The following is a 25,535-nucleotide window of genomic DNA, read 5'->3' on the forward strand; positions in this document are numbered from 1 at the left end:
AGTTTCTTTATTCACTTTTCTGTAGTATTGATTTGATTGTTTTGCATTGACTGAATTCTGTCTTCCCTTACCAAACCTTACCACCTTACATGACTCATTTCAAGTATTTTGTCCTCAGTTGCCAAGCCTCACAAAACTAGTAGACTTCATGGAAGATTCAGACCCAGATGTTGCCATCACAGTGAAGAAGTATGCTGCCCTTAGTCTTTTGAAGATCTTCAACAATATCATCCCTGCATATCCTCTCCATGAGCATAACTTGGCCGAAAGATGTTGGTATTCCTTCTTTTTAATTCTTTCACTTTTATTTACTATTTTGCATTGGAAGACAAAATTTTGAGGTAATGTCTTTTTTTGATGTATCATCATTGTCATGCTTGATGAAATTTGTGTATTCTTCTGCACATCTCGGCATTTCTTGCATTAGTGGGATAGCACTAAGAACAAATGAAGAGGTGACCCCATTCACGTGCTTCCAGTCTCCTATTGTCATGTATATTGCTTGTTCCTTCAAAATCTTACATGTATACCTTCTTATTCATCCTTTTTTTTTTTTTTTTTTTTTTTTACTCATCCTCTCCACATGTCCACACCATTTCAGCACGTCCTCTTGATGCATAACAAAGATGAAACTAAAACCTTGTGTATTTTTCTGTTCTGATAGTGAATGGAGCAATATGGGAGAAAGGCAGTCACTTAGCATCCAGTTTCTGTTGTATCCCAAATTCCTCAGAGCAAAAACACCTGGTCTACGAAATTCATTGATGTACAGTTAAAGCTAATCATGATTATGCATTCAAAAGTAATTTAAACATTTATTGTACAGGATGAATCACCATCTTTTTATGCTGTAGACTGAAAGAAATTATTTCAAACATTTTATGAATTATTTCAAACATTTTACAGAATGGAAAAGGGGGAGAACAAAGGACTTAAGGGGAGTGGGGAGGAATGGGATGTATTTAGGGAAGCAGTGATGGCTTGCGCAAAAGATGCTTGTGGCATGAGAAGCATGGGAGGTGGGCAGATTAGAAAGGGTAGTGAGTGGTGGGATGAAGAAGTAAGATTATTAGTGAAAGAGAAGGGAGAGGCTTTTGGACGATTTTTGCAGGGAAAAAATGCACATGACTGGGAAATGTATAAAAGAAAGAGGCAGGAGGTCAAGAGAAAAGTGCAGCAGGTGAAAAAGAGGGCAAATGAGAGTTGGGGTGAGAGAGTATCATTTGATTTTAGGGAGAATAAAAAGATGTTTTGGAAGGAGGTAAATAAAGTGCGTAAGACAAGGGAGCAAATGGGAACATTAGTGAAGAGGGCTGATGGGGGGGTAATAACAAGTAGTGATGATGTGAGAAGGAGTTGGAGTGAGTATTTTGAAGGTTTGTTGAATGTGTTTGATGATAGAGTGGCAGATATAGGGTGTTTTGGTCGAGGTGGCGTGCAAAGTGAAAGGGTAAGGGAGAATGATTTGGTAAACAGAGAAGAGGTAAGTAAAAGCTTTGTGGAAGATGAAAGCCGGCAAGGCAGCAGGTTTGGATGGTATTGCAGTGGAAATTTACTAAAAAAGGGGGTGACTGTATTGTTGACTGGTTGGTAAGATTATTTAGTGTATGTATGACTCATGGTGAGGTGCCTGAGGATTGGCGGAATGCTTGCATAGTGCCATTGTACAAAGGCAAAGGGGATAAGAGTGAGTGCTCAAATTACAGAGGTATAAGTTTGTTGAGTATTCCTAGGAAATTATAAGGGAGGGTATTGATTGAGAGGGTGAAGGCATGTACAGAACATCAGATTGGGGAAGAGCAGTGTGGTTTCAGAAGTGGTAGAGGATGTGTGGATCAGGTGTTTGCTTTGAAGAATGTACGTGAGAAATACTTAGAAAAGCAAATGGATTTGAATATAGCATTTATGGATCTGGAGAAGGCATATGATAGAGTTGATAGAGATGCTCTGTGGAAGATTTTAAGAATATATGGTGTGGGAGGCAAGTTGTTAGAAGCAGTGAAAAGTTTTTATCGAGGATGTAAGGCATGTGTACATGTAGGAAGAGAGGAAAGTGATTGGTTCTCAGTGAATGTTGGTTTGCGGCAGGTGTGTGTGATGTCTCCATGGTTGTTTAATTTGTTTATGGATGGGGTTGTTATGGAGGTGAATGCAAGAGTTTTGGAAAGAGGGGTAAGTATGCAGTCTGTTGTGGATGAGAGGGCTCGGGAAGTGAGTCAGTTGTTCGCTGATGATACAGCGTTGGTGGCTGATTTGTGTGAGAAACTGCAGAAACTGGTGACTGAGTTTGGTAAAGTGTGTGAAAGAAGAAAGCTGAGAGTAAATGTGAATAAGAGTAAGGTTATTAGGTTCAGTAAGGTTGAGGGACAAGTCAATTGGAAGGTAAGTTTGAATGGAGAAAAACTGGAGGAAGTAAAGTGTTTTAGATATCTGGGAGTGGATTTGGCAGCGGCTGGAAGCGGAAGTGAATTATAGGGTGGGAGAGGGGTCGAAAGTTCTGGGAGTGTTGAAAAATGTGTGGAAGTCGAGAATATTATCTTGGAAAGCAAAAATGGGTATGTTTGAAGGAATAGTGGTTCCAACAATGATATATGGTTGCAAGGCGTGAGCTGTAGATAGAGTTGTGCGGAGGAGGGTGGATGTGCTGGAAATGAGATGTTTGAGGACAATATGTAGTGTGAGGTGGTTTGATCGAGTAAGCAATGAAAGGGTAAGAGAGAGCAGAAGAGGATGTTTTGAAATGGTTTGGTCACATGGAGAGAATGAGTGAGGAAAGATTGACCGAGAGGATATATGTGTTGGAGGTGGAGGGAGCAAGGAGAAGTGGGAGACCAAATTGGAGATGGAAAGATGGAGTGAAAAAGATTTTGAGTGATCAGGGCCTGAACATGCAGGAGGGTGAAAGGCGTGCAAGGAATAGAGTGAATTGGAACAATGTGGTATACCGGGGTCAACGTGCTGTCAATGGATTGAACCAGGGCATGTGAAGCATCTGGAGTAAACCATGGAAAGTTCTGTGGGGCCGGGATGAGGAAAGGGAGCTATGGTTTCGGTGCATTATACATGACAGCTAGAGACTGAGTGTGAACGAATGTGGCCTTTGTTGTCTTTTCCTAGCTCTACCTTGCGCACATGCTGGGGAAGGGGGTTGTTATTTCATGTCTGGCGTGGTGGCAGTGGGAATGAATAAGGGCAGACTATGAATTATGTACATGTGTATATATGTATATGTCTGTGTGTGTATATATATCTTTTTTTTTTTTTTTTTTTTCATACTATTCGCCATTTCCCGCGATAGCGAGGTAGCGTTAAGAACAGAGGACTGGGCCTTTGAGGGAATACCCTCACCTGGCCCCCTTCTCTGTTCCTTCTTTTGGAAAATTAAAATAAAAAAATGAGAGGGGAGGATTTCCAGCCCCCCCGCTCCCTTCCCTTTTAGTCGCCTTCTACGACATGCAGGGAATACGTGGGAAGCACTCTCTCTCCCCTATCCCCAGGGATAATATATATCTATACGTTGAGATTTTTTTTTTTCTTTTTTTTGTCTCCCGCGTTAGCGAGGTAGCGCAAGGAAACAGACGAAAGAATGGCCCAACCCACCCATATACACATGTAGATTCTTACACGTCCACACACAGCACATATACATACCCATACATCACAGTGTATACATATATATACACACACAGACATATACATATATACCCATGTACATAATTCATACTGTCTGCCTTTATTCATTCCCATCGCCACCCCGCCACACATGGAATAACAACACCCTCCCCCCTCGTGTGCGAAGTAGCGCTAGGAAAAGACAACAAAGGCCCCATTCGTTCACACTCAGTCTCTAGCTGTCGTGTAATAATGCACCGAAACCACGGCTCCTTTTCCACATCCAGGCCCCACAGAACTTTCCATGGTTTACTCCAGACGCTTCACATGCCCTGGTTCAATCCATTGACAGCATGTCGACCCTGGTATACCATATCGTTCCAATTCACTCTATTCCTTGCACGCCTTTCACCCTCCTGCATGTTCAGGCTCCAATCACTCAAAATCTTTTTCACTCCATCTTTACACCTCCAATTTGGTCTCCCACTTCTCCTTGTTCCCTCCACCTCTGACACATATATCCTCGTGGTCAATCTTTCCTCACTCATTCTCCATGTGACCAAACTATTTCAAAACACCCTCTTCTGCTCTCTCAACCACAATCTTTTTATTACCACACATCTCTCTTACCCTATTATTACTTACTCGATCAAACCACCTCACACCACATATTGTCCTCAAACATCTCATTTCCAGCACATCCACCCTCCTCCGCACAACTCTATCCATAGCCCACGCCTCGCACCCATACAACATTATTGGAACCACTATTCCTTCAAACATACCCATTTTTGCTTTCCAAGATAATGTTCTCGACTTCCACACGTTCTTCAAGGCTCCCAGAATTTTTGCCCCCTCCCCCACCCTATGATTCACTTCTGCTTCCATGGTTCCATCCGCTGCCAAATCCACTCCCAGATATCTAAAACACTACACTTCCTCCAGTTTTTCTACATTCAAACTTACCTCCCAATTTAGTTGACCCTCAACCCTACTGTACCTAATAACCTTACTCTTATTCACATTTACTCTCAACTTTCTTCTTTCACACACTTTACCAAACTCAGTCACTAGCTCGTGCAGTTTCTCGCATGAATCAGCCACCAACGCTGTATCATCAGCGAACAACAACTGACTCACTTCCCAAGCTCTCTCATCCACAACAGACTACATACTTGCCCCTCTTTCCAAAACTCTTGCATTCACCTCCCTAACAACCCCATCCATAAACAAATTAAACAACCATGGAGACATCACACACCCCCGCCGCAAACCTACATTCACTGAGAACCAATCACTTTCCTCTCTTCCTACACGTAGACATGCCTTACATCCTCAATAAAAACTTTTCACTGCTTCTAACAACTTGTATTGGTATGTATATGTGCGTGTGTGGACGTGTATGTATATACATGTGTATGTGGGTGGGTTGGGCCATACTTTTGTCTGTTTCCTTGCGCTACCTCGCTAACGTGGGAGACAGCGACAAAGTATAATAAATGAATAAATAAGATTTTATGAAGATTGCAGCGTGCTTCTTTGGTTACCACAAGTGCAAGGCACCTTTCATATGTTGTATGGGACCGGTATCTTGAAACTAATAGACATCATAACATTGCTTATAATCTAAATATAGGTGTGACTTGTATTCCTTTTCTCTGGATTTTAGGTAGTATGATTTATGAAACTTTCCTTTTCAGTGAAAAAGGAAACAAAGCAGTTATATGAATATGAAAACAGAATACTTTCAACTTATCAGACTTACCTGAAAAACCTGGAAAACATGCTGAAAGAAGAGAAGAAGAACAAAACTCATGAAAACCAAGCAGTAAAGGTAAACTTGTTTCTTTTTGAATGTTGTTCCTGATCTGATGGGTCTGAAAAAATAATGGTTACAACACATTTATCTCAGCTCATTAGAATGATGGTTGTCCCAGGCATGAAAACAACAGAGGTTAAATACCTACCATAGAATTATGCAAGTTGTTGTGAGTTCCCCACACGTCAGACAACCTTTTCCCTGTCGAGAAACTATGTTTTCACTAATTTAGTCTTATTTTCTCATCATGTGTATCTCCTGACTCTTTGATTACTCCCTTCTAATTGTGACTCTTGTGGGTTTTTTCCAGTGCAAATACATTTATTTCATTATTGTGTATCTTTTTTTCAGTTTCTCCTTACTCATCCTGTCGAAACCATTTATGCATACAGTACCTCTTTATCAACCTTATCACATGCTTTGCCCAGATGCATGAGTACCACTTTCTGTTCATTCTCATATTTCATGTATGTCTCAGACTAAGTTTTCAAAGTAGACTTCTCACTTCACACATCCTCTGCCTCTCCTAAAGCCACATTCTTCTTCTTCACTCTGATGCTCTGTGCTTTTTGATTTGACATATAGTGTTTGACCCATAATGAATTTTACTTGGTGAATGTTCATATACTAATTTGGTCACGTACAACTTTTTTATTTGTCTACCAGTATATATAAATTTATTTTTGTATTACAGCATACAGTGGTGGTAGCACTCAAGTGCATGGGAGACCTGCTGACCAGGCACCCCCACTTCAATTATACCTTCAACATCATCCATGCTCTTGTACCCTACCTCAACCATAGTGATGATGATATTTACTCTCTGGTTGCCTCTAGTTTTGCCAAAGTCTTCAAAGCAGACAAGCAAGGTCACCTGTCTTTAGAAGTAAGTCACCTGGTATTTTTGCTGTTTTGTTAAAAACCATTTGCTCATTTTTGGTTTGCACTTGCTGGGATGGTATCATTATATAGCCAAAACAGATAGCAAGTGTTTAGAAGACAATGTGATTAGCAAGTATACTATACTATTCTTATATCCTGTATGTATGTATGTATGTATGTATGTTTAGTGAGCATGGGTTATAGGTGAGTGAAAAAGCCAACATGGGATGGCCTGCAAAGTACAGGGTGTAACAATTAGTTAGCCATCAGATTGCAGGACTGATTCAGTGGCATGGATAGCACCAAAGGCAAAATGATGAACAATTCATCATTTTATAGGTAATGGAGTAGTTTATTTTCCAACAGGGCACAAATGTTGATAACAGATGAAATGGAAAGAAGACTGCCCTTTTATTCCATGTGTGCCATTGGAGTTGACTAAAAGGGACAGGGGGTAAAGTCAGGGGTTGGTGAGAGGACAAGAGCAAGGGAAGGAGTAGCACTACTCCTGAAACAGGAGTGGTGGGAGTATGTGATAGAGTGTAAGAAAGTAAACTCTAGATTGATATGAGTATGTGATAGAGTGTAAGAAAGTAAACTCTAGATTGATATGGGTAAAACTGAAAGTGAATGGAGAGAGATGGGTGATTATTGGTGCATATGCACCTGGGCATGGGAAGAAAGATCATGAGAAGCAAGTGTTTTGGGAGCAGCTAAATGAGTTTGTTAGTAGATTTGATGCACGAGACCGGGTTATAGTGATGAGTGATTTGAATGCTTTTTTTTTTTTTTTTTTTTTTTTATACCTCGTCGCTGTCTCCCGCGTTTGCGAGGTAGCGCAAGGAAACAGACGAAAGAAATGGCCCAACCCCCCCCATACACATGTACATACATACATCCACACACGCAAATATACATACCTACACAGCTTTCCATGGTTTACCCCGGACGCTTCACATGCCTTGATTCAATCCACTGACAGCACGTCAACCCCTGTATACCACATCGCTCCAATTCACTCTATTCCTTGCCCTCCTTTCACCCTCCTGCATGTTCAGGCCCCGATCACACAAAATCCTTTTTACTCCATCTTTCCACCTCCAATTTGGTCTCCCTCTTCTCCTCGTTCCCTCCACCTCCGACACATATATCCTCTTGGTCAATCTTTCCTCACTCATTCTCTCCATGTGCCCAAACCACTTCAAAACACCCTCTTCTGCTCTCTCAACCACGCTCTTTTTATTTCCACACATCTCTCTTACCCTTACGTTACTTACTCGATCAAACCACCTCACACCACACATTGTCCTCAAACATCTCATTTCCAGCACATCCATCCTCCTGCGCACAACTCTATCCATAGCCCACGCCTCGCAACCATACAACATTGTTGGAACCACTATTCCTTCAAACATACCCATTTTTGCTTTCCGGGATAATGTTCTCGACTTCCACACATTTTTCAAGGCTCCCAAAATTTTCGCCCCCTCCCCCACCCTATGATCCACTTCCGCTTCCATGGTTCCATCCGCTGACAGATCCACTCCCAGATATCTAAAACACTTCACTTCCTCCAGTTTTTCTCCATTCAAACTCACCTCCCAATTGACTTGACCCTCAACCCTACTGTACCTAATAACCTTGCTCTTATTCACATTTACTCTTAACTTTCTTCTTCCACACACTTTACCAAACTCCGTCACCAGCTTCTGCAGTTTCTCACATGAATCCGCCACCAGCGCTGTATCATCAGCGAACAACAACTGACTCACTTCCCAAGCTCTCTCATCCCCAACAGACTTCATACTTGCCCCTCTTTCCAAGACTCTTGCATTTACCTCCCTAACAACTCCATCCATAAACAAATTAAACAACCATGGAGACATCACACACCCCTGCCGCAAACCTACATTCACTGAGAACCAATCACTTTCCTCTCTTCCTACACGTACACATGCCTTACATCCTCGATAAAAACTTTTCACTGCTTCTAACAACTTTCCTCCCACACCATATATTCTTAATACCTTCCACAGAGCATCTCTATCAACTCTATCATATGCCTTCTCCAGATCCATAAATGCTACATAGAAATCCATTTGCTTTTCTAAGTATTTCTCACATACATTCTTCAAAGCAAACACCTGATCCACACATCCTCTACCACTTCTGAAACCACACTGCTCTTCCCCAATCTGATGCTCTGTACATGCCTTCACCCTCTCAATCAATACCCTCCCATATAATTTACCAGGAATACTCAACAAACTTATACCTCTGTAATTTGAGCACTCACTCTTATCCCCTTTGCCTTTGTACAATGGCACTATGCACGCATTCCGCCAATCCTCAGGCACCTCACCATGAGTCATACATACATTAAATAACCTTACCAACCAGTCAACAAAACAGTCACCCCCTTTTTTTTATAAATTCCACTGCAATACCATCCAAACCTGCTGCCTTGCCGGCTTTCATCTTCCGCAAAGCTTTTACTACCTCTTCTCTGTTTACCAAATCATTTTCCCTAACCCTCTCACTTTGCACACCACCTCGACCCAAACACCCTATATCTGCCACTCTGTCATCAGACACATTCAACAAACCTTCAAAATACTCATTCCATCTCCTTCTCACATCACCACTACTTGTTATCACCTCCCCATTTACGCCCTTCACTGAAGTTCCCATTTGCTCCCTTGTCTTACGCACCCTATTTACCTCCTTCCAGAACATCTTTTTATTCTCCCTAAAATTTACTGATAGTCTCTCACCCCAACTCTCATTTGCCCTTTTTTTCACCTCTTGCACCTTTCTCTTGACCTCTTGTCTCTTTCTTTAATACTTCTCCCACTCAATTGCATTTTTTCCCTGCAAAAATCGTCCAAATGCCTCCCTCTTCTCTTTCACTAATACTCTTACTTCTTCATCCCACCACTCACTACCCTTTCTAAACAGCCCACCTCCCACTCTTCTCATGCCACAAGCATCTTTTGCGCAATCCATCACTGATTCCCTAAATACATCCCATTCCTCCCCCACTCCCCTTACTTCCATTGTTCTCACCTTTTTCCATTCTGTACACAGTCTCTCCTGATACTTCCTCACACAGGTCTCCTTCCCAAGCTCACTTACTCTCACCACCTTCTTCACCCCAACATTCACTCTTCTTTTCTGAAAACCCATACTAATCTTCACCTTAGCCTCCACAAGATAATGATCAGACATCCCTCCAGTTGCACCTCTCAGCACATTGACATCCAAAAGTCTCTCTTTCGCACGCCTGTCAATTAACACGTAATCCAATAACGCTCTCTGGCCATCTCTCCTACTTACATAAGTATACTTATGTATATCTCTCTTTTTAAACCAGGTATTCCCAATCATCAGTCCTTTTTCAGCACATAAATCTACAAGCTCTTCACCATTTCCATTTACAACACTGAACACCCCATGCATACCAATTATTCCCTCAACTGCCACATTACTCACCTTCGCATTCAAATCACCCATCACTATAACCCGGTCTCGTGCATCAAAACCGCTAACACACTCATTTAGCTGCTCCCAAAACACTTGCCTCTCATGATCTTTCTTCTCATGCCCAGGTGCATATGCACCAATAATCACCCACCTCTCTCCATCAACTTTCAATTTTACCCATATTAATCGAGAATTTACTTTCTTACATTCTATCACATACTCCCACAACTCCTGTTTCAGGAGTATTGCTACTCCTTCCCTTGCTCTTGTCCTCTCACTAACCCCTGACTTCACTCCCCAGACATTTCCAAACCACTCTTCCCCTTTACCCTTGAGCTTCGTTTCACTCAGAGCCAAAACATCCAGGTTCCTTTCCTCAAACATACTACCTATCTCTCCTTTTTTCACATCTTGGTTACATCCACACACATTTAGGCACCCCACTCTGAGCCTTCGAGGAGGATGAGCACTCCCCGCGTGACTCCTTCTTCTGTTTCCCATTTTAGAAAGTTAATACAAGGAGGGGAGGATTTCTGGCCCCCCGCTCCCGTCCCCTCTAGTCGCTTTCTACGACACGCGAGGAATACGTGGGAAGTATTCTTTCACCCCTATCCCCAGGGATAATGCATGGGTGAGTAATGTGGCAGTTGAGAGAATAATTGGTGTATATAAGGTGTTCAGTGTTGTAAATGGAAATGGTGAAGAGCTTGTAGATTTGTGCACTGAAAAAGGACTGGTGATTGGCACGTGAAAGAGACTTTTGGATGTTAATGTGCTGAGAGGTGCAATTGGAGGAATGTCTGATCATTGTCTTGTGGAGGCGAAGGTGAAGATTTGTAGAGGTTTTCAGAAAAGAAGAGAGAATGTTGGGGTGAAGAAAGTGGTGACAGTAAGTGAGCATAGGAAGGAGACTTGTGTGAGGAAGTACCAAGAGAGACTGAGTACAGAATGGAAAAAGGTGAGAACAAAGGACGTAAGGGGAGTGGGGGAAGAATGGGATGTATTTAGGGAAGCAGTGGGCAGATTAGAAAGGGTAGTGAGTGGTGGGATGAGGAATTAAGATTATTAGTGAAAGAGAAGAGAGAGGTATTTGGACAATTTTTGCAGGGAAATAATGCAAATGACTGGGAGATGTATAAAAGAAAGAGGCAGGAGGTCAAGAGAAAGGTGTAAGAGGTAAAAAAGAGGGCAGATGAGAGTTAGGGTGAGAGTATCATTAAATTTTAGGGAGAATAAAAAGATGTTTTTGGAAGGAGGTAAATAAAGTGCGTAAGAGAAGGGAACAGATGGGAATATCAATGAAGGGGGCTGATGGGGAGGTGATAACAAGTAGTGGTGATGTGAGAAAGAGACGGAGTGAGTATTTTGAAGATTTGTCGAATGTGTTTGATGATAGAGTGGCAGATATAGGGTGTTATGGTCGAGGTGGTGTGGAAAGTGAGAGGGTTAGGGAGAATGATTTGGTAAACAGAGAAGAGGTAGTAAAAGCTTTGCCGAGGATGAAAGCTGGCAAGGCAGCAGGTTTGGATGGTATTGCAGTGGAAGTTATTAAAAAAGGGGGCGGTGACTGTGTTGCTGAGTGGTTGGCAAGGTTATTTGATGTATGTATGACTCATGGTGAGGTGCCTGAGGATTGGCGGAATGCTTGCATAGTGCCATTGTACAAAGGCAAAGGGGATAAAGGTGAGTGCTCAAATTAGAGAGGTATAAGTTTTTTGAGTATTCCTGGGAAATTATATGGGAGGGTGTTGATTAAGAGTGAAGGCATGTACAGAGCATTAAGGGTGAAGGCATGTACAGAGCATCAGATTGGGGAAGAGCAGTGTGGTTTCAGAAGTGGTAGAGGATGTGTGGATCAGGTGTTTGCCTTGAAGAATGTATGTGAGAAATACTTAGAAAAGCAAATGGATTTGTATGTAGCATTTATGGATCTGGAGGAGGCATATGATAGAGTTAATAGAGATGCTCTGTGGAAGGTATTAAAGATATATGGTGTGGAAGGCAAGTTGTTAGAAGCAGTGAAAAGTTTTTATCGAGGATGTAAGGCATGTGTAGGAGTAGGAAGAGAGGAAAGTGATTGGTTCTCAGTGAATGTAGGTTTGCGGCAGAGGTGAGTGATGTCTCCATGGTTGTTTAATTTGTTTATGGATGGGGTTGTTAGGGAGGTGAATGCAAATGTTTTGGAGAGAGGGGTAAGTATGTATTCTGTTGTGGATGAGAGAGCTTGGGAAGTGAGTCAATTGTTGTTCACTGATGATACAGCGCTGGTGGCTGATTTGTGTGAGAAACTGCAGAAACTGGTGACTGAGTTTGGTAAAGTGTGTGAAAGAAGAAAGCTAAGAGTAAATGTGAATAAGAGCAAGGTTATTAGGCACAGTAGGGTTGAGGTACAAGTCAGTTGGGAGGTACGTTTGAATGAAGAAAAACTGGAGGAATTGAAGTATTTTAGATATCTGGGAGTGGATGGAACCATGGAAGCAGAAGTGAGTCATTGGGTGGGGGAGGGAGTGAAAGTTCTGGGTGTGCTGAAAAATGTGTGGAAGGCGAGAATGTTATCTCGGAAAGCAAAAATGGGTATGTTTGAAGGAATAGTGGTTCCGACAATGTTGTATGGTTGTGAGGCGTGGGCTATAGATAGAGTTGTGCAGAGGAGGGTGGATGTATTGGAAATGAGATGTTTGAGGACAGTATGTGGTGTGAGGTGGTTTGATCGAGTAATAATGAAAGGGTAAGAAAGATCTTTCTTTTTCTTTCAAACTATTCGCCATTTCCCGCGTTAGCGAGGTAGTGCCAAGAACAGAGAACTGGGCCTTTGAGGGAATATCCTCACCTGGCCCCCTTCTCTGTTCCTTCTTCTGGAAAATTAAAAAAAAAAATAAAAAAATAATAATGAGAGGGGAGGATTTCCAGCCCCCCACTCCCTCCCCTTTTAGTCACCTTCTACGACACGCAGGGAATACGTGGTAATAAAAAGAGTGTGGTTGAGAGAGCAGAAGAGGGTGTTTTGAAATGGTTTGGTCACATGGAGAGAATGAGTGAGGAAAGATTGACAAAGAGGGTATATGTGTCAGAGATGGAGGGAACGAAGAGAAGTGGGAGATTAAATTGGAGGTGGAAAGATGGAGTGAAAAAGATTTTGAGTGGTCAGGGCCTGAACATGCTGGAGGGTGAAAGGCGTGCCAGGAATAGAGTGAATTTTGAACGATGTGGTTTACCAGGGTCAACATACTGTCAATGGATTGAACCAGGGCATGTGAAGCGTCTGGGGTAAACCATGGAAAGTTCTGTGGGGCCTGGATGTGGAAAGGGAGCTGTGGTTTCGGTGCATTATACGTGACAGCTAGAGACTGAGTGTGAATGAATGTGGCCTTTGTTGTCTTTTCCTAGTGCTGCCTTGTGCACAAGCGGGGGTAGGGGGTTGTCATTTCATATGTGGCGGGTAAGGGGTAAAGTCTGGGGGTTATTTTAAGGGTGTGAGCAGTGGAGTTGTGGCACTTCTGCTGATGTTGTGAGAATGTTAAACTATTTTAAAAATGAGCTCCAGACTGATGTGGATGAGAATGAAAGTGGATCGTGAGCAGTGGGTCATTGTTAGTGGGAAAGGGAACCACAGAAAGGTAAGTGTGGCTTGGCTGTGAGTAGGGAGCTCTGATTTTGATGCAGTATACGTGACAATTAGTTAGTAGATTTTAACAAATGAACAAATGAGGCATTTCTGTCTGTTCCTGGGGCTACTGCGCTATACGGGAAACTGCAAACTAATATGACTTTAAAGGATTATGATATGAAAAAGTACAATGTTTACAAAAACCATGTTGAAGCACATGTGGAAGAAATACCGCACCAGAAGGAAAATTCCCAGAATGAACTTGCAGGTAGGAGGGACAAAGAAACACATCCTTCCCTAAAGATAGCCTGAGGCACACTGAAGTGTGTTGCAAGTACTTGCACCATTAGAAGCTCTAGTTTCAGCAACCAGATGTACGATGATTTTACCCTGAGAGCATCACATACTTGTACCCACAGTCAACCTTAGCCATGTATTGCCATTGATAATATATCAGGAATGGACAAGGCTTTTTGCAGACATTGTACATTGAAGTAGGGAAAATTATTTAGAAGAGTGAAAGAGGATATGTTGTGCTAGTTTAGATGTATGGGGAAGATAATGTAAAGATTTATTTCATATGTTCTTGGAACTAGTGTGAGAGACTAATTAAGTAAAAATGATTGCAGAAATATTTTGATATGTTACATCTTGAATGTGCAAGGATTTATTTGATTATTGGAAATTGTACTGGGAAGGATGTGGTAATTAAGGTTTTCCCTTTAATTTGAACATGATAAACTAGTTGGAGATTGTTGGTAATGCACTCAATAGACAAATATGATAAATCTTGAGATGTCATTTAATAAGAAACCTTGATGTTTACTCGGTTTTAATATACCAAGATATGATAAAGTGAAAAAGAGAGGGAGTAAGTATTTTGAAGGTTTGTTGAATGTGTTTCATGATAGAGTGGCAGATGTGGGATGTTTTGACCGAGGTGGTCTGTGAAGTGAAAGGGTCAGGGAGAATGGTTTGGTAGACAGAGAAGTGTTAGTGAAAGCTTTGCGGAAAATGAAATCCGGCAAGGCAGTGGGTTTGGGTGGTATTGCAGTTGAATTTATTAAGAAAGGGGGTGACTGTGTTGTTGATTGGTTGATAAAGATATTCAATGTGTGTATGGATCGGGGAAGTGCCTGAGAATTGGCAGAATGCATGCATAGTGCCATTATACAAAGGCAAATGGGATAAAGGTGAGTGTTCAAACTACAGAGGCAGATGTTTGTTGAGTATTCCTGGGAAATTGTATGGGAGGGTAGTGATTGAGAGGGTGAAGGTATGTACAATGTCAGATTGGGGAGGAGCAGCGTGGTTTCAGAAGTGATAGAAGATGTGTAGATCAGGCGCTTGCTTTGAAGAATGTACGCTAGAAATACTAGGGAAAACAGATGGATTTGTATGTAGCATTTATGGATCTGGAAGGGGCATATGATAGGGTTGATAGAGATGCTTTGTGGAAGGTCTTAAGAATATATGGTGTGGGAGGTAAGCTTCTAGAAGCAGTGAAACGTTTTTACCATGTATGTAAGGCATATGTACAAGTAGGAAGAGAGGAGAGTGATTGGTTCCTAGTGAAGGTCGGTCTGCGGCAGGGATGTGTGATGTCCCTACGGTTGTTTAACTTGTTTATGGATGGAGTGGTTATGGAGGTAAGTGCTAGAGTTTTGGAGAAAGGGGCGAGTATGCAGTCTGTTAAGATTAAGAGGGCCTGATGATACAGCTCTGATGACTGATTCGTGTGAGAAACTGCAGAGGTTGGTGACTGAGTTTGGTAAAGTGTATGAAAGAAGAAAGTTGAGAGTAAATATGAATGGGAGCAAGGTTATTAGGTTCAGTAGAGTTGAGGGACAAGTGAACTGGGATGTAAGTTTCAATGGAAAAAATTGGAAGAAGTGAAGTGTTTTAGACATCTAGGAATGGACTTAGCAGCAAATGGAACCATGGAAGCAGAAGCGAGTCAGGATGGGGGCGGGGGCGAAAGTTCTGGGAGTGATGAAGAATGTGTGGAAGACAAGAACGTTATCTCGTAGAGCGAAAATGAGTATGTTTGAAGGAATAGTAGTTCCAGCAATTTTTTATGGTTGCAAGGCATGGGCTATAGATAAGGTTGTACAGAGGAGGGTGGATGTGTTGGAAATGAATTGTTTAAAGACAATATGTGGTGTGAGGTGGTTTGATCGAATAAGTAATGAAAGGGTAAGAGAGATGTGTGGAAATAGTGTGATTGAGAGAGCAGAAGAGGGTGTGTTGAGGTGGGTCGGACACATGGATATAATGAGTGAAGAAAGATTGACAAAGAGGATATGTGTCAGAGCTGGAGGGAACAAGAAGTGGGAGACCAAATTGGAGATGGAAGGATGGAGTGAAAAAGATTTTGAGTAATCGGGGCCTGAACATACAGGAGGGTGAGAGGCATGCAAGGAAGAGTGAATTGGAACGATGTGGTTAAAGAGGGGTTGACGTGCTGTCAGTGGACTGAACCAGGGTATGTGAAACAGCAGGGGGTAAACCATGGAAAGGTCTGTGGGGCCTGGATGTAGATAGGGAGCTTTGGTTTCGGTGCAGTACACGACAGGTGGAGACTGTGTGAATGAATGTAGCCTTCTTTGTCTGTTTTTCTGGTGCTACCTTGCCAAAGCAGGGGGTTCTGATGCTGTTTCCTGTGGGGTGGGGTAGTGCCAGGAATGGATGAGGGCAAGCAAGTATGGATATGTACTTGTTTATGTATGTATATGTGTTTGTTTTGTATGTATATGTTGATATCTATATATATATATATATATTTTTTTTTTTTTTTTTTTTTTTTTTTTTATACTTTGTCGCTGTCTCCCACGTTTGCGAGGTAGCGCAAGGAAACAGACGAAAGAAATGGCCCAACCCCCCCCCCATACACATGTACATACACACGTCCACACACGCAAATATACATACCTACACAGCTTTCCATGGTTTACCCCAGACGCTTCACGTGCCTTGCTTCAATCCACTGACAGCACGTCAACCCCTGTATACCACATGACTCCAATTCACTCTATTTCTTGCCCTCCTTTCACCCTCCTGCATGTTCAGGCCCCGATCACACAAAATCTTTTTCACTCCATCTTTCCACCTCCAATTTGGTCTCCCTCTTCTCCTCGTTCCCTCCACCTCCGACACATATATCCTCTTGGTTAGTCTCTCCTCACTCATTCTCTCCATGTGCCCAAACCATTTCAAAACACCCTCTTCTGCTCTCTCAACCACGCTCTTTTTATTTCCACACATCTCTCTTACCCTTACGTTACTTACTCGATCAAACCACCTCACACCACACATTGTCCTCAAACATCTCATTTCCAGCACATCCATCCTCCTGCGCACAACTCTATCCATAACCCACGCCTCGCAACCATACAACATTGTTGGAACCACTATTCCCTCAAACATACCCATTTTTGCTTTCCGAGATAATGTTCTCGACTTCCACACATTTTTCAAGGCTCCCAAAATTTTCGCCCCCTCCCCCACCCTATGATCCACTTCCGCTTCCATGGTTCCATCCGCTGACAGATCCACTCCCAGATATCTAAAACACTTCACTTCCTCCAGTTTTTCTCCATTCAAACTCACCTCCCAATTGACTTGACCCTCACCCCTACTGTACCTAATAACCTTGCTCTTATTCACATTTACTCTCAACTTTCTTCTTCCACACACTTTACCAAACTCAGTCACCAGCTTCTGCAGTTTCTCACATGAATCAGCCACCAGCGCTGTATCATCAGCGAACAACAACTGACTCACTTCCCAAGCTCTCTCATCCCCAACAGACTTCATACTTGCCCCTCTTTCCAGGAATAAATTGTACATTTCCTTTTCCATAGCCAGAGGTTGAACCATTATGTGACATTCATTTTTTTCATTCATTTCAAGCTAAAAGTTTGTTTTCTAAATTGTTTCTTACATTTTTCATATGTATATATATGTATGTGTGTGTGTGTGTGTGTATGTGCGTATGTGTGTGTGTGTGTGTGTGTGTGTGTGTGTGTGTGTGTATATGTATATATGTATGTATATTATCCCTGGGGATAGGGGTGAAAGAATACTTCCCACGTATTCCTCGCGTGTCGTAGAAAGCGACTAGAGGGGACGGGAGCGGGGGGCCGGAAATCCTCCCCTCCTTGTATTAACTTTCTAAAATGGGAAACAGAAGATATATATATATATATATATATATATATATATATATATTATCCCTGGGGATAGGGGAGAAAGAATACTTCCCACGTATTCCCTGCGTGTCGTAGAAGGCGACTAAAAGGGGGGGGGAGCGGGGGGCTGGAAATCCTCCCCTCTCTTTTTTTTTTTAATTTTCCAAAAGAAGGAACAGAGAATTGGGCCAGGTGAGGGTATTCCCTCAAGGCCCAGTCCTCTGTTCTTAACGCTACCTCGCTAATGCGGGAAATGGCGAATAGTTTGAAAGAAAGAAGAAAGATATATATATATATATATATATATATATATATATATATATATATATATATATATATATATATATGTAATGGATTTGTATGTAGCATTTATGGATCTGGAGAAGGCATATGATAGAGTTGATAGAGATGCTCTGTGGAAGGTTTTAAGAATATATGGTGTGGGAGGCAAGTTGTTAGAAGCAGTGAAAAGTTTTTATCGAGGATGTAAGGCATGTGTACGTGTAGGAAGAGAGGAAAGTGATTGGTTCTCAGTGAATGTAGGTTTGCGGCAGGGGTGTGTGATGTCTCCATGGTTGCTTAATTTGTTTATGGATGGGGTTGTTAGGGAGGTGAATGCAAGAGTTTTGGAAAGAGGGGCAAGTATGCAGTCTGTTGTGGATGAGAGAGCTTGGGAAGTGAGTCAGTTGTTGTTCGCTGATGATACAGCGCTGGTGGCTGATTCATGTAAGAAACTGCAGAAGCTGGTGACTGAGTTTGGTAAAGTGTGTGAAAGAAGAAAGTTAAGAGTAGATGTGAATAAGAGCAAGGTTATTAGGTACAGTAGGGTTGAGGGTCAAGTCAATTGGGAGGTAAGTTTGAATGGAGAAAAACTGGAGGAAGTGAAGTGTTTTAGATATCTGGGAGTGGATCTGGCAGCAGATGGAACCATGGAAGCGGAAGTGAATCATAGGGTGGGAGAGGGGGTGAAAATTCTGGGAGCCTTGAAGAATGTTTGGAAGTCGAGAACATTATCTCGGAAAGCAAAAATGGGTATGTTTGAAGGAATAGTGGTTCCAACAATGTTGTATGGTTGCGAGGCGTGGGCTATGGATAGAGTTGTGCACAGGAAGGTGGATGTGCTGGAAGTGAGATGTTTGAGGACAATATGTGGTGTGAGGTGGTTAGATCAAGTAAGTAATGTAAGGGTGAGAGAGATGTGTGGAAATAAAAAGAGCGTGGTTGAGAGAGCAGAAGAGGGTGTTTTGAAATGGTTTGGTCACATGGAGAGAATGAGTGGGGAAAGATTGACCAAGAGGATATATGTGTCAGAGGTGGAGGGAACAAGGAGAAGTTGGAGACCAAATTGGAGGTGGAAAGGTGGAGTGAAGGGGGTTTTGAGTGATCGGGGCCTGGGCGTGCGGGAGGGTGGGGGGTGTGCGGGGAGTGAAGTGAATTGGAGCGATGTGGTGTGCCGGTGTCGACGTGCTGTCGGTGGATTGAACCAGGGCATGTGAAGCGTCTGGGGTAAACCATGGAAAGTGTGTGGGGCCTGGATGTGGAAAGGGAGCTGTGGTTTCGGTGCATTATTACATGACAGCTGGAGACTGAGTGTGAATGAATGGGGCCTTTGTTGTCTTTCCTAGCGCTACCTCGCACACATGAGGGGGTAGGGGGTTGTTATTCCATGTGTGGCGAGGAGGCGATGGGAACAAATAAAGGCAGACAGTATGAATTATGTACATGTGTATATATGTATATGTCTGTGTGTGTTTATATATGTGTACATTGAGATGTATAGGTATGTATATTTGCGTGTGTGGACGTGTATGTATATACATGTGTATGTTGGTGGGTTGGGCCATTCTTTCGTTTGTTTCCTTGCGCTACCTCGCTAACGCGGGAGACAGCGACAAAGCAAAATAAATAAATAAATAGATATATGTATATGTGCGTGTATGGGCTTTTACATATATATCTATATATGTATATGAGTGGGTGGGCAATTCTTTGTCTGTTTCCTGGTGCTATCTCGCCGACGTGGGAGATGGTGTTCAAGTATGATAAAGATTATCATTAAATTTTATGGAGAATTAAAAGGTGTTTTGGAAGGAGGTAATTAACTTGCGTAAGACAAGTGAACAAATGAATACATCAATGAAGGGGCCATATGGGGAGGTAATAAAAAGTGATGATGAAGTGAGAAGGAGATGGAATGAGTATTTTGAAGGTTTGTTGAATTTGTTTGAAGATAGAGTGGCTGATATAGGGTGTTTTTGTCAGTGTGGTGTGCAAAGTGAAAGGGTCAGGGAGAATGGTTTGGTAACCTGAGAAGAGGTAGTGAAAGCTTTGCAGAAGATGAAAGTCAGCAAGGCAGCAGGTTTGAATAGTATTGCAGTGGAATTTATTAAGAATGGGGATGACTGTTGTTGATTGGTTGGTAAGGATATTCAATGTATGTTCTTAACACTACCTCGGTAATACAGGAAATGGCAAATATGTATGAAAAAAATTTAACATTACTCATGGATGTCTTATACTAGTAAAAAAACATTTTTATGAAATCCTTTGAGTTCACTTGTTTAGTAAGATACTGTCATTTAGCAATTGCATATGTAATATAACCATTTTTCTCTTCTTAAGGTAGTGCGGTGCATCAATAATTATGTACGCAGAAAAGCTTTTAGAGTCCAGCCAGAGATCCTCAAAGTACTACTTTCACTAAAGATGAAGGATTTCCAGAATGTAGATGCTGAAATTGAGGCAAAGCTCAATGAAAGGAAGAAGCTAACCCATGAGGAGAAACTGTTAAAGAAACTAATTGATGAGAATCGAGCAAAGAAGTCAAAGAAGGATACAAAGGTTTGTTTGCTTATTTTAAGTACTGCAACGATTCTCACATAAAGTAAGTTTCATCATAGTGAGGCAGAAATGTAAATGGGCACACACTGAGGGAGTCTGTGATAGTATGTCATTTTTAGTGTTCCCATCTTTCAGTATTTCAGTGTTACTTCATATTCAGTTTGCTTGTCTTCATTATTCTATTTGACAGTAATTACCTCCAGTAAACTCAAAACGCAGTGGATGGTACTTGAAACAGTCACTCCCGTGGTGGAGGGGAGGGTTGTTAAAGATGGACACCCCACACACACACACACACACACACACAAAAAAAAAAAAAAAAAAAAAAAAATGTTTAGAATTAGTAGGTTGGAACATTAGGTAGATACATGTAGGTAGTAGTTGTTGGTAGGAACATTAGGTAGGTGCCTTTGGAAATATGGTGTTAGAATTATCCTTTTCCAGTGGCCTGTTGAGGATGAGGCACTAAGGCTAAGAAGTGTCACTGGAGTTCATCAGCTATATTGACTTTTGCTGTCACAACCTCCTTACAGACACCAGACATAGATAGATAAGTAGGTAGCATCAGAAATAAACAATAATGGCTTCCTTTGGACACATCCACTCTCAAGCTGTCATCTGTATTGTATTAAAAGCAGAGCCTATCATTCACAGTCAAGCCCCTTTACCTTTTTATTTGCCCTGGTTGAGGAAAAGAAAAGGCAACATGTTAGAGCTGATATGGCAAAACTCAATTGTTCTGCTGTAGATTACTTGATACCAATAATTTTTTTTTTTTTTTTTTTCCGCTGTCTCCCGCGTTTGCAAGGTAGTGCAAGGAATACCAATAATACCATCTAAATTTTGAAGGAGCATCTGGACAGTGGTCCTGGGGTAATTATTGACAATAAAGTCAAACACGTATATGATAGTTTGTAGCTTATGAGAAGAATGACATTGGGTTCTTGACTCAGAAAGTTTGGAATGTGTGTGTCTTTTCAAGAAGGTAGACTTTCTGTATTTCTTCTCTAAAAGATTATTTTACCGGTGTCAATGTGATAATGTATGGCACAAGTACAGTCATTTTCAACACATTTCAGGGTATTACATTTGACAGCTAGAGAATGGATGTGAGCAGATGTGGCCTTTCTTCATATGTTCCTAGCGCTTCCTCACTAACTCAAGAAACAGCAATCAAGTATATAAGAAAATATATTTTAATTATAATTTTCCTCACAGATGGTACTTTATGCCTATTTTATTACACATAACTTTACTCATTCATTGACATTTTACCAAACTTTTTTCCTTCACCTAACATTTAGATCCTCTTTACAGTTGCTTCTATGTATGTCAGCATCTCATTATTTTGTAAATTTCAATAAGATAATTAGCCTCCCTGAATCATCATTATCTTATGCTTCAGATTATACGTAAAAAGAGAAAGTTGGAGGAGCAAAAGAAAGACATACTCAAAGGGAAGGTCACCAAACAACGTAATGCACAACACTCAAAGATTATACAGTTGATTTTTGGGTTGTACATCCATGTGTTAAAACGACAACCTAACAAGAGGCTAATTGGAGTTGTCTTAGAGGGTCTTGCCAAGTAAGTAACAGCTTTCTAATTTTATTTGTTGCTGTATTTTTTGTCAGACTTTTGAAACCATAACCATACAACCTGTATTCATGAAAAACATGAACTTAATAAAACTGGATGTTAGGTATTTTATTATGCATAGGGTTAGGAAAAAATATACCAGCTACTTATTTTGCACATATTGTAGAAGGCAAATAAGAAAGCTGGGTGTTTTTGTGTGTGCGAATTGGCTGGGAACCCTTCCCTGTTGCATTAGCATTTTATAAAGAGGAACAGTAGAAGGAGCTAAATGATTTTTCCTTAAATGCTCTGTTATCTGTTCTTAGCACTACCTCAGTTTTTGTGGACTACAGAGGCATGTCTCTCCCCAATATGAGACATGAGTGGACAGAACAGCTGGACACACCATGTGATGTAGGCTTCCCAAGGACAGTGTGAGTTTTGTAAAAATGTGTGCTACTATTCTCCTCACTTGAAAGAGGGGTGTCCAAGACCTCTAAGCTGCTCCAGTGATTCATTCATTGTTTTGATTTGCCACCTGTGACCAAGCAATAGAGCTTAGTACAAAGAGAATTCAATATGAGGTGGGAAGTTAAATGTGTTGATTGATGCCCATGGCACCAAGCTACGAGTGTGAATTAATGTCTGTACCCCAAAAAGGCTTGAAAGCATGCCAGAATGGAAGAAATGGAGGAATTAATTCAGCAGTAATATCTTTCGAACATATCAAGAGGATATCATTATTATTATACTTAATCGCTGTTTCCCGTAGGGTGGGGGAGGGGGCGAAAGTTCTGGGAGCGTTGAAGAATGTGTGGAAGTCGAGAACATTATCTCGGAAAGCAAAAATGGGTATGTTTGAAGGAATAGTGGTTCCAACAATGTTATATGGTTGCGAGGCGTGGGCTATAGATAGAGTTGTGTGGAGGAGGGTGGATGTGCTGGAAATGAGATATTTGAGGACAATATGTGGTTATGTGGTGTGAGGTGGTTTGATCGAGTAGGTAATGATAGGGTAAGAGAGATGTGTGATAACAAAAGAGTGTGGTTGAGAGAGCAGAAGAGGCTGTTTTGAAATGGTTTGTTCCCATGGAGAGAATGAATGAGGAAAGGTTGACCAAGAGGATATATGTGTCAGAGGTGGAGGGAACGAGGAGAAGTGGAAGACCAAATTGGAGGTGGAAAGATGGAGTGAAAAAGATTTTGAGTGATCTGGGCCTGAACATGCAGGAGGGTGAAAGGTGTGCAAGGAATAGAGTGAATTGGAACGATGTGGTATACCGGGGTCGACGTGCTGTCAATGGGTTGAACTAGGGCATGTGAAGCATCTGGGTTAAATCACGGAAAGTTGTGTGGGGCCTGGATGCGGTTAGAAAAGGGAGCTGTGGTTTCGATGCATTATACAAGACAGCTAGAGACTGAGTGTGAACGAATGTGGCCTTTGTTTTCTTTTCCTAGTGCTACCTTGTGCACATGTGTGGGTAGGGGGTTGTAATTTCATGTGTGGCGGGATGGCAACGGGAATGAATAAGAGCAGACAGTATGAATTATGTATGTGTGTATATGTGTTTATATCTGTGTGTGTATATATATGTATATGTTGAAATGTATAGGTATGTATATGAGTGTGTGTGTGTGTGGACATTTATGTATATACATGTGTATGTGGCCTTTGTTGTCTTTTCCTAGTGCTACCTCGTGCACATGCGGGGATAGGGGGTTGTAATTTCAAGTGTGGCGGGGTGGCAACGGGAATGAATAAGAGCAGACAGTATAAATTATGTACGTGTGTATATGTGTTTATATCTGTGTGTGTATATATATGTATACGTTGAGATGTATAGGTATGTATATGTGTGTGTGTGGACGTTTATGTATATACATGTGTATGTGGATGGGTTGGGCCATTCTTTTGTCTATTTCCTTGCGCTACCTTGCTAACGTGGGAGACAGCGACAAAGTAAAATAAATATATATATATATATATATATATATATATATATATTTTTTTTTTTTTTTTTTTTTATACTTTGTCGCTGTCTCCCGCGTATTGCGAGGTAGCGCAAGGAAACAGACGAAAGAAATGGCCCAACCCCCCCCATACACATGTACATACACACGTCCACACACACAAATATACATACCTACACAGCTTTCCATGGTTTACCCCGGACGCTTCACATGCCTTGATTCAATCCACTGACAGCACGTCAACCCCTGTATACCACATCGCTCCAATTCACTCTATTCCTTGCCCTCCTTTCACCCTCCTGCATGTTCAGGCCCCGATCACACAAAATCTTTTTCACTCCATCTTTCCACCTCCAATTTGGTCTCCCTCTTCTCCTCGTTCCCTCCACCTCCGACACATATATCCTCTTGGTCAATCTTTCCTCACTCATTCTCTCCATGTGCCCAAACCATTTTAAAACACTCTCTTCTGCTCTCTCAACCACGCTCTTTTTATTTCCACACCTCTCTCTTACCCTTACGTTACTTACTCGATCAAACCACCTCACACCACACATTGTCCTCAAACATCTCATTTCCAGCACATCCATCCTCCTGCGCACAACTCTATCCATAGCCCACGCCTCGCAACCATACAACATTGTTGGAACTACTATTCCTTCAAACATACCCATTTTTGCTTTCCGGGATAATGTTCTCGACTTCCACACATTTTTCAAGGCTCCCAAAATTTTCGCCCCCTCCCCCACCCTATGATCCACTTCCGCTTCCATGGTTCCATCCGCTGACAGATCCACTCCCAGATATCTAAAACACTTCACTTCCTCCAGTTTTTCACCATTCAAACTCACCTCCCAATTGACTTGACCCTCAGCCCTACTGTACCTAATAACCTTGCTCTTATTCACATTTACTCTTAACTTTCTTCTTCCACACACTTTACCAAACTCCGTCACCAGCTTCTGCAGTTTCTCACATGAATCCGCCACCAGCGCTGTATCATCAGCGAACAACAACTGACTCACTTCCCAAGCTCTCTCATCCCCAACAGACTTCATACTTGCCCCTCTTTCCAAGACTCTTGCATTTACCTCCCTAACAACCCCATCCATAAACAAATTAAACAACCATGGAGACATCACACACCCCTGCCGCAAACCTACATTCACTGAGAACCAATCACTTTCCTCTCTTCCTACACGTACACATGCCTTACATCCTCGATAAAAACTTTTCACTGCTTCTAACAACTTGCCTCCCACACCAAATATTCTTAATACCTTCCACAGAGCATCTCTATCAACTCTATCATATGCCTTCTCCAGATCCATAAATGCTACATACAAATCCATTTGCTTTTCTAAGTATTTCTCACATACATTCTTCAAAGCAAACACCTGATCCACACATCCTCTACCACTTCTGAAACCACACTGCTCTTCCCCAATCTGATGCTCTGTACATGCCTTCACCCTCTCAATCAATACCCTCCCATATAATTTACCAGGAATACTCAACAAACTTATACCTCTGTAATTTGAGCACTCACTCT

The 25,535-nt window shown here is 41.7% G+C and overlaps 1 protein-coding gene across 1 annotated transcript in view; it reads left to right on the top strand.

Moving 5' to 3' along the window:
- Noc3 (Nucleolar complex protein 3) overlaps nt 1–25,535 on the top strand; it is an 85,590-nt gene that overhangs the window by 25,448 nt on the left and 34,607 nt on the right. Inside the window, exons 6-10 of the mRNA XM_071666574.1 lie at nt 119–272; nt 5,313–5,446; nt 6,126–6,317; nt 20,216–20,434; nt 21,840–22,021. Coding sequence (XP_071522675.1) covers nt 119–272; nt 5,313–5,446; nt 6,126–6,317; nt 20,216–20,434; nt 21,840–22,021 — 881 coding nt within the window. The remainder of the gene's footprint in view (nt 1–118; nt 273–5,312; nt 5,447–6,125; nt 6,318–20,215; nt 20,435–21,839; nt 22,022–25,535) is intronic.

This window comes from Panulirus ornatus, chromosome 11 (genome assembly GCF_036320965.1).
Source record: "Panulirus ornatus isolate Po-2019 chromosome 11, ASM3632096v1, whole genome shotgun sequence".
Taxonomy (NCBI): domain Eukaryota; kingdom Metazoa; phylum Arthropoda; class Malacostraca; order Decapoda; family Palinuridae; genus Panulirus; species Panulirus ornatus.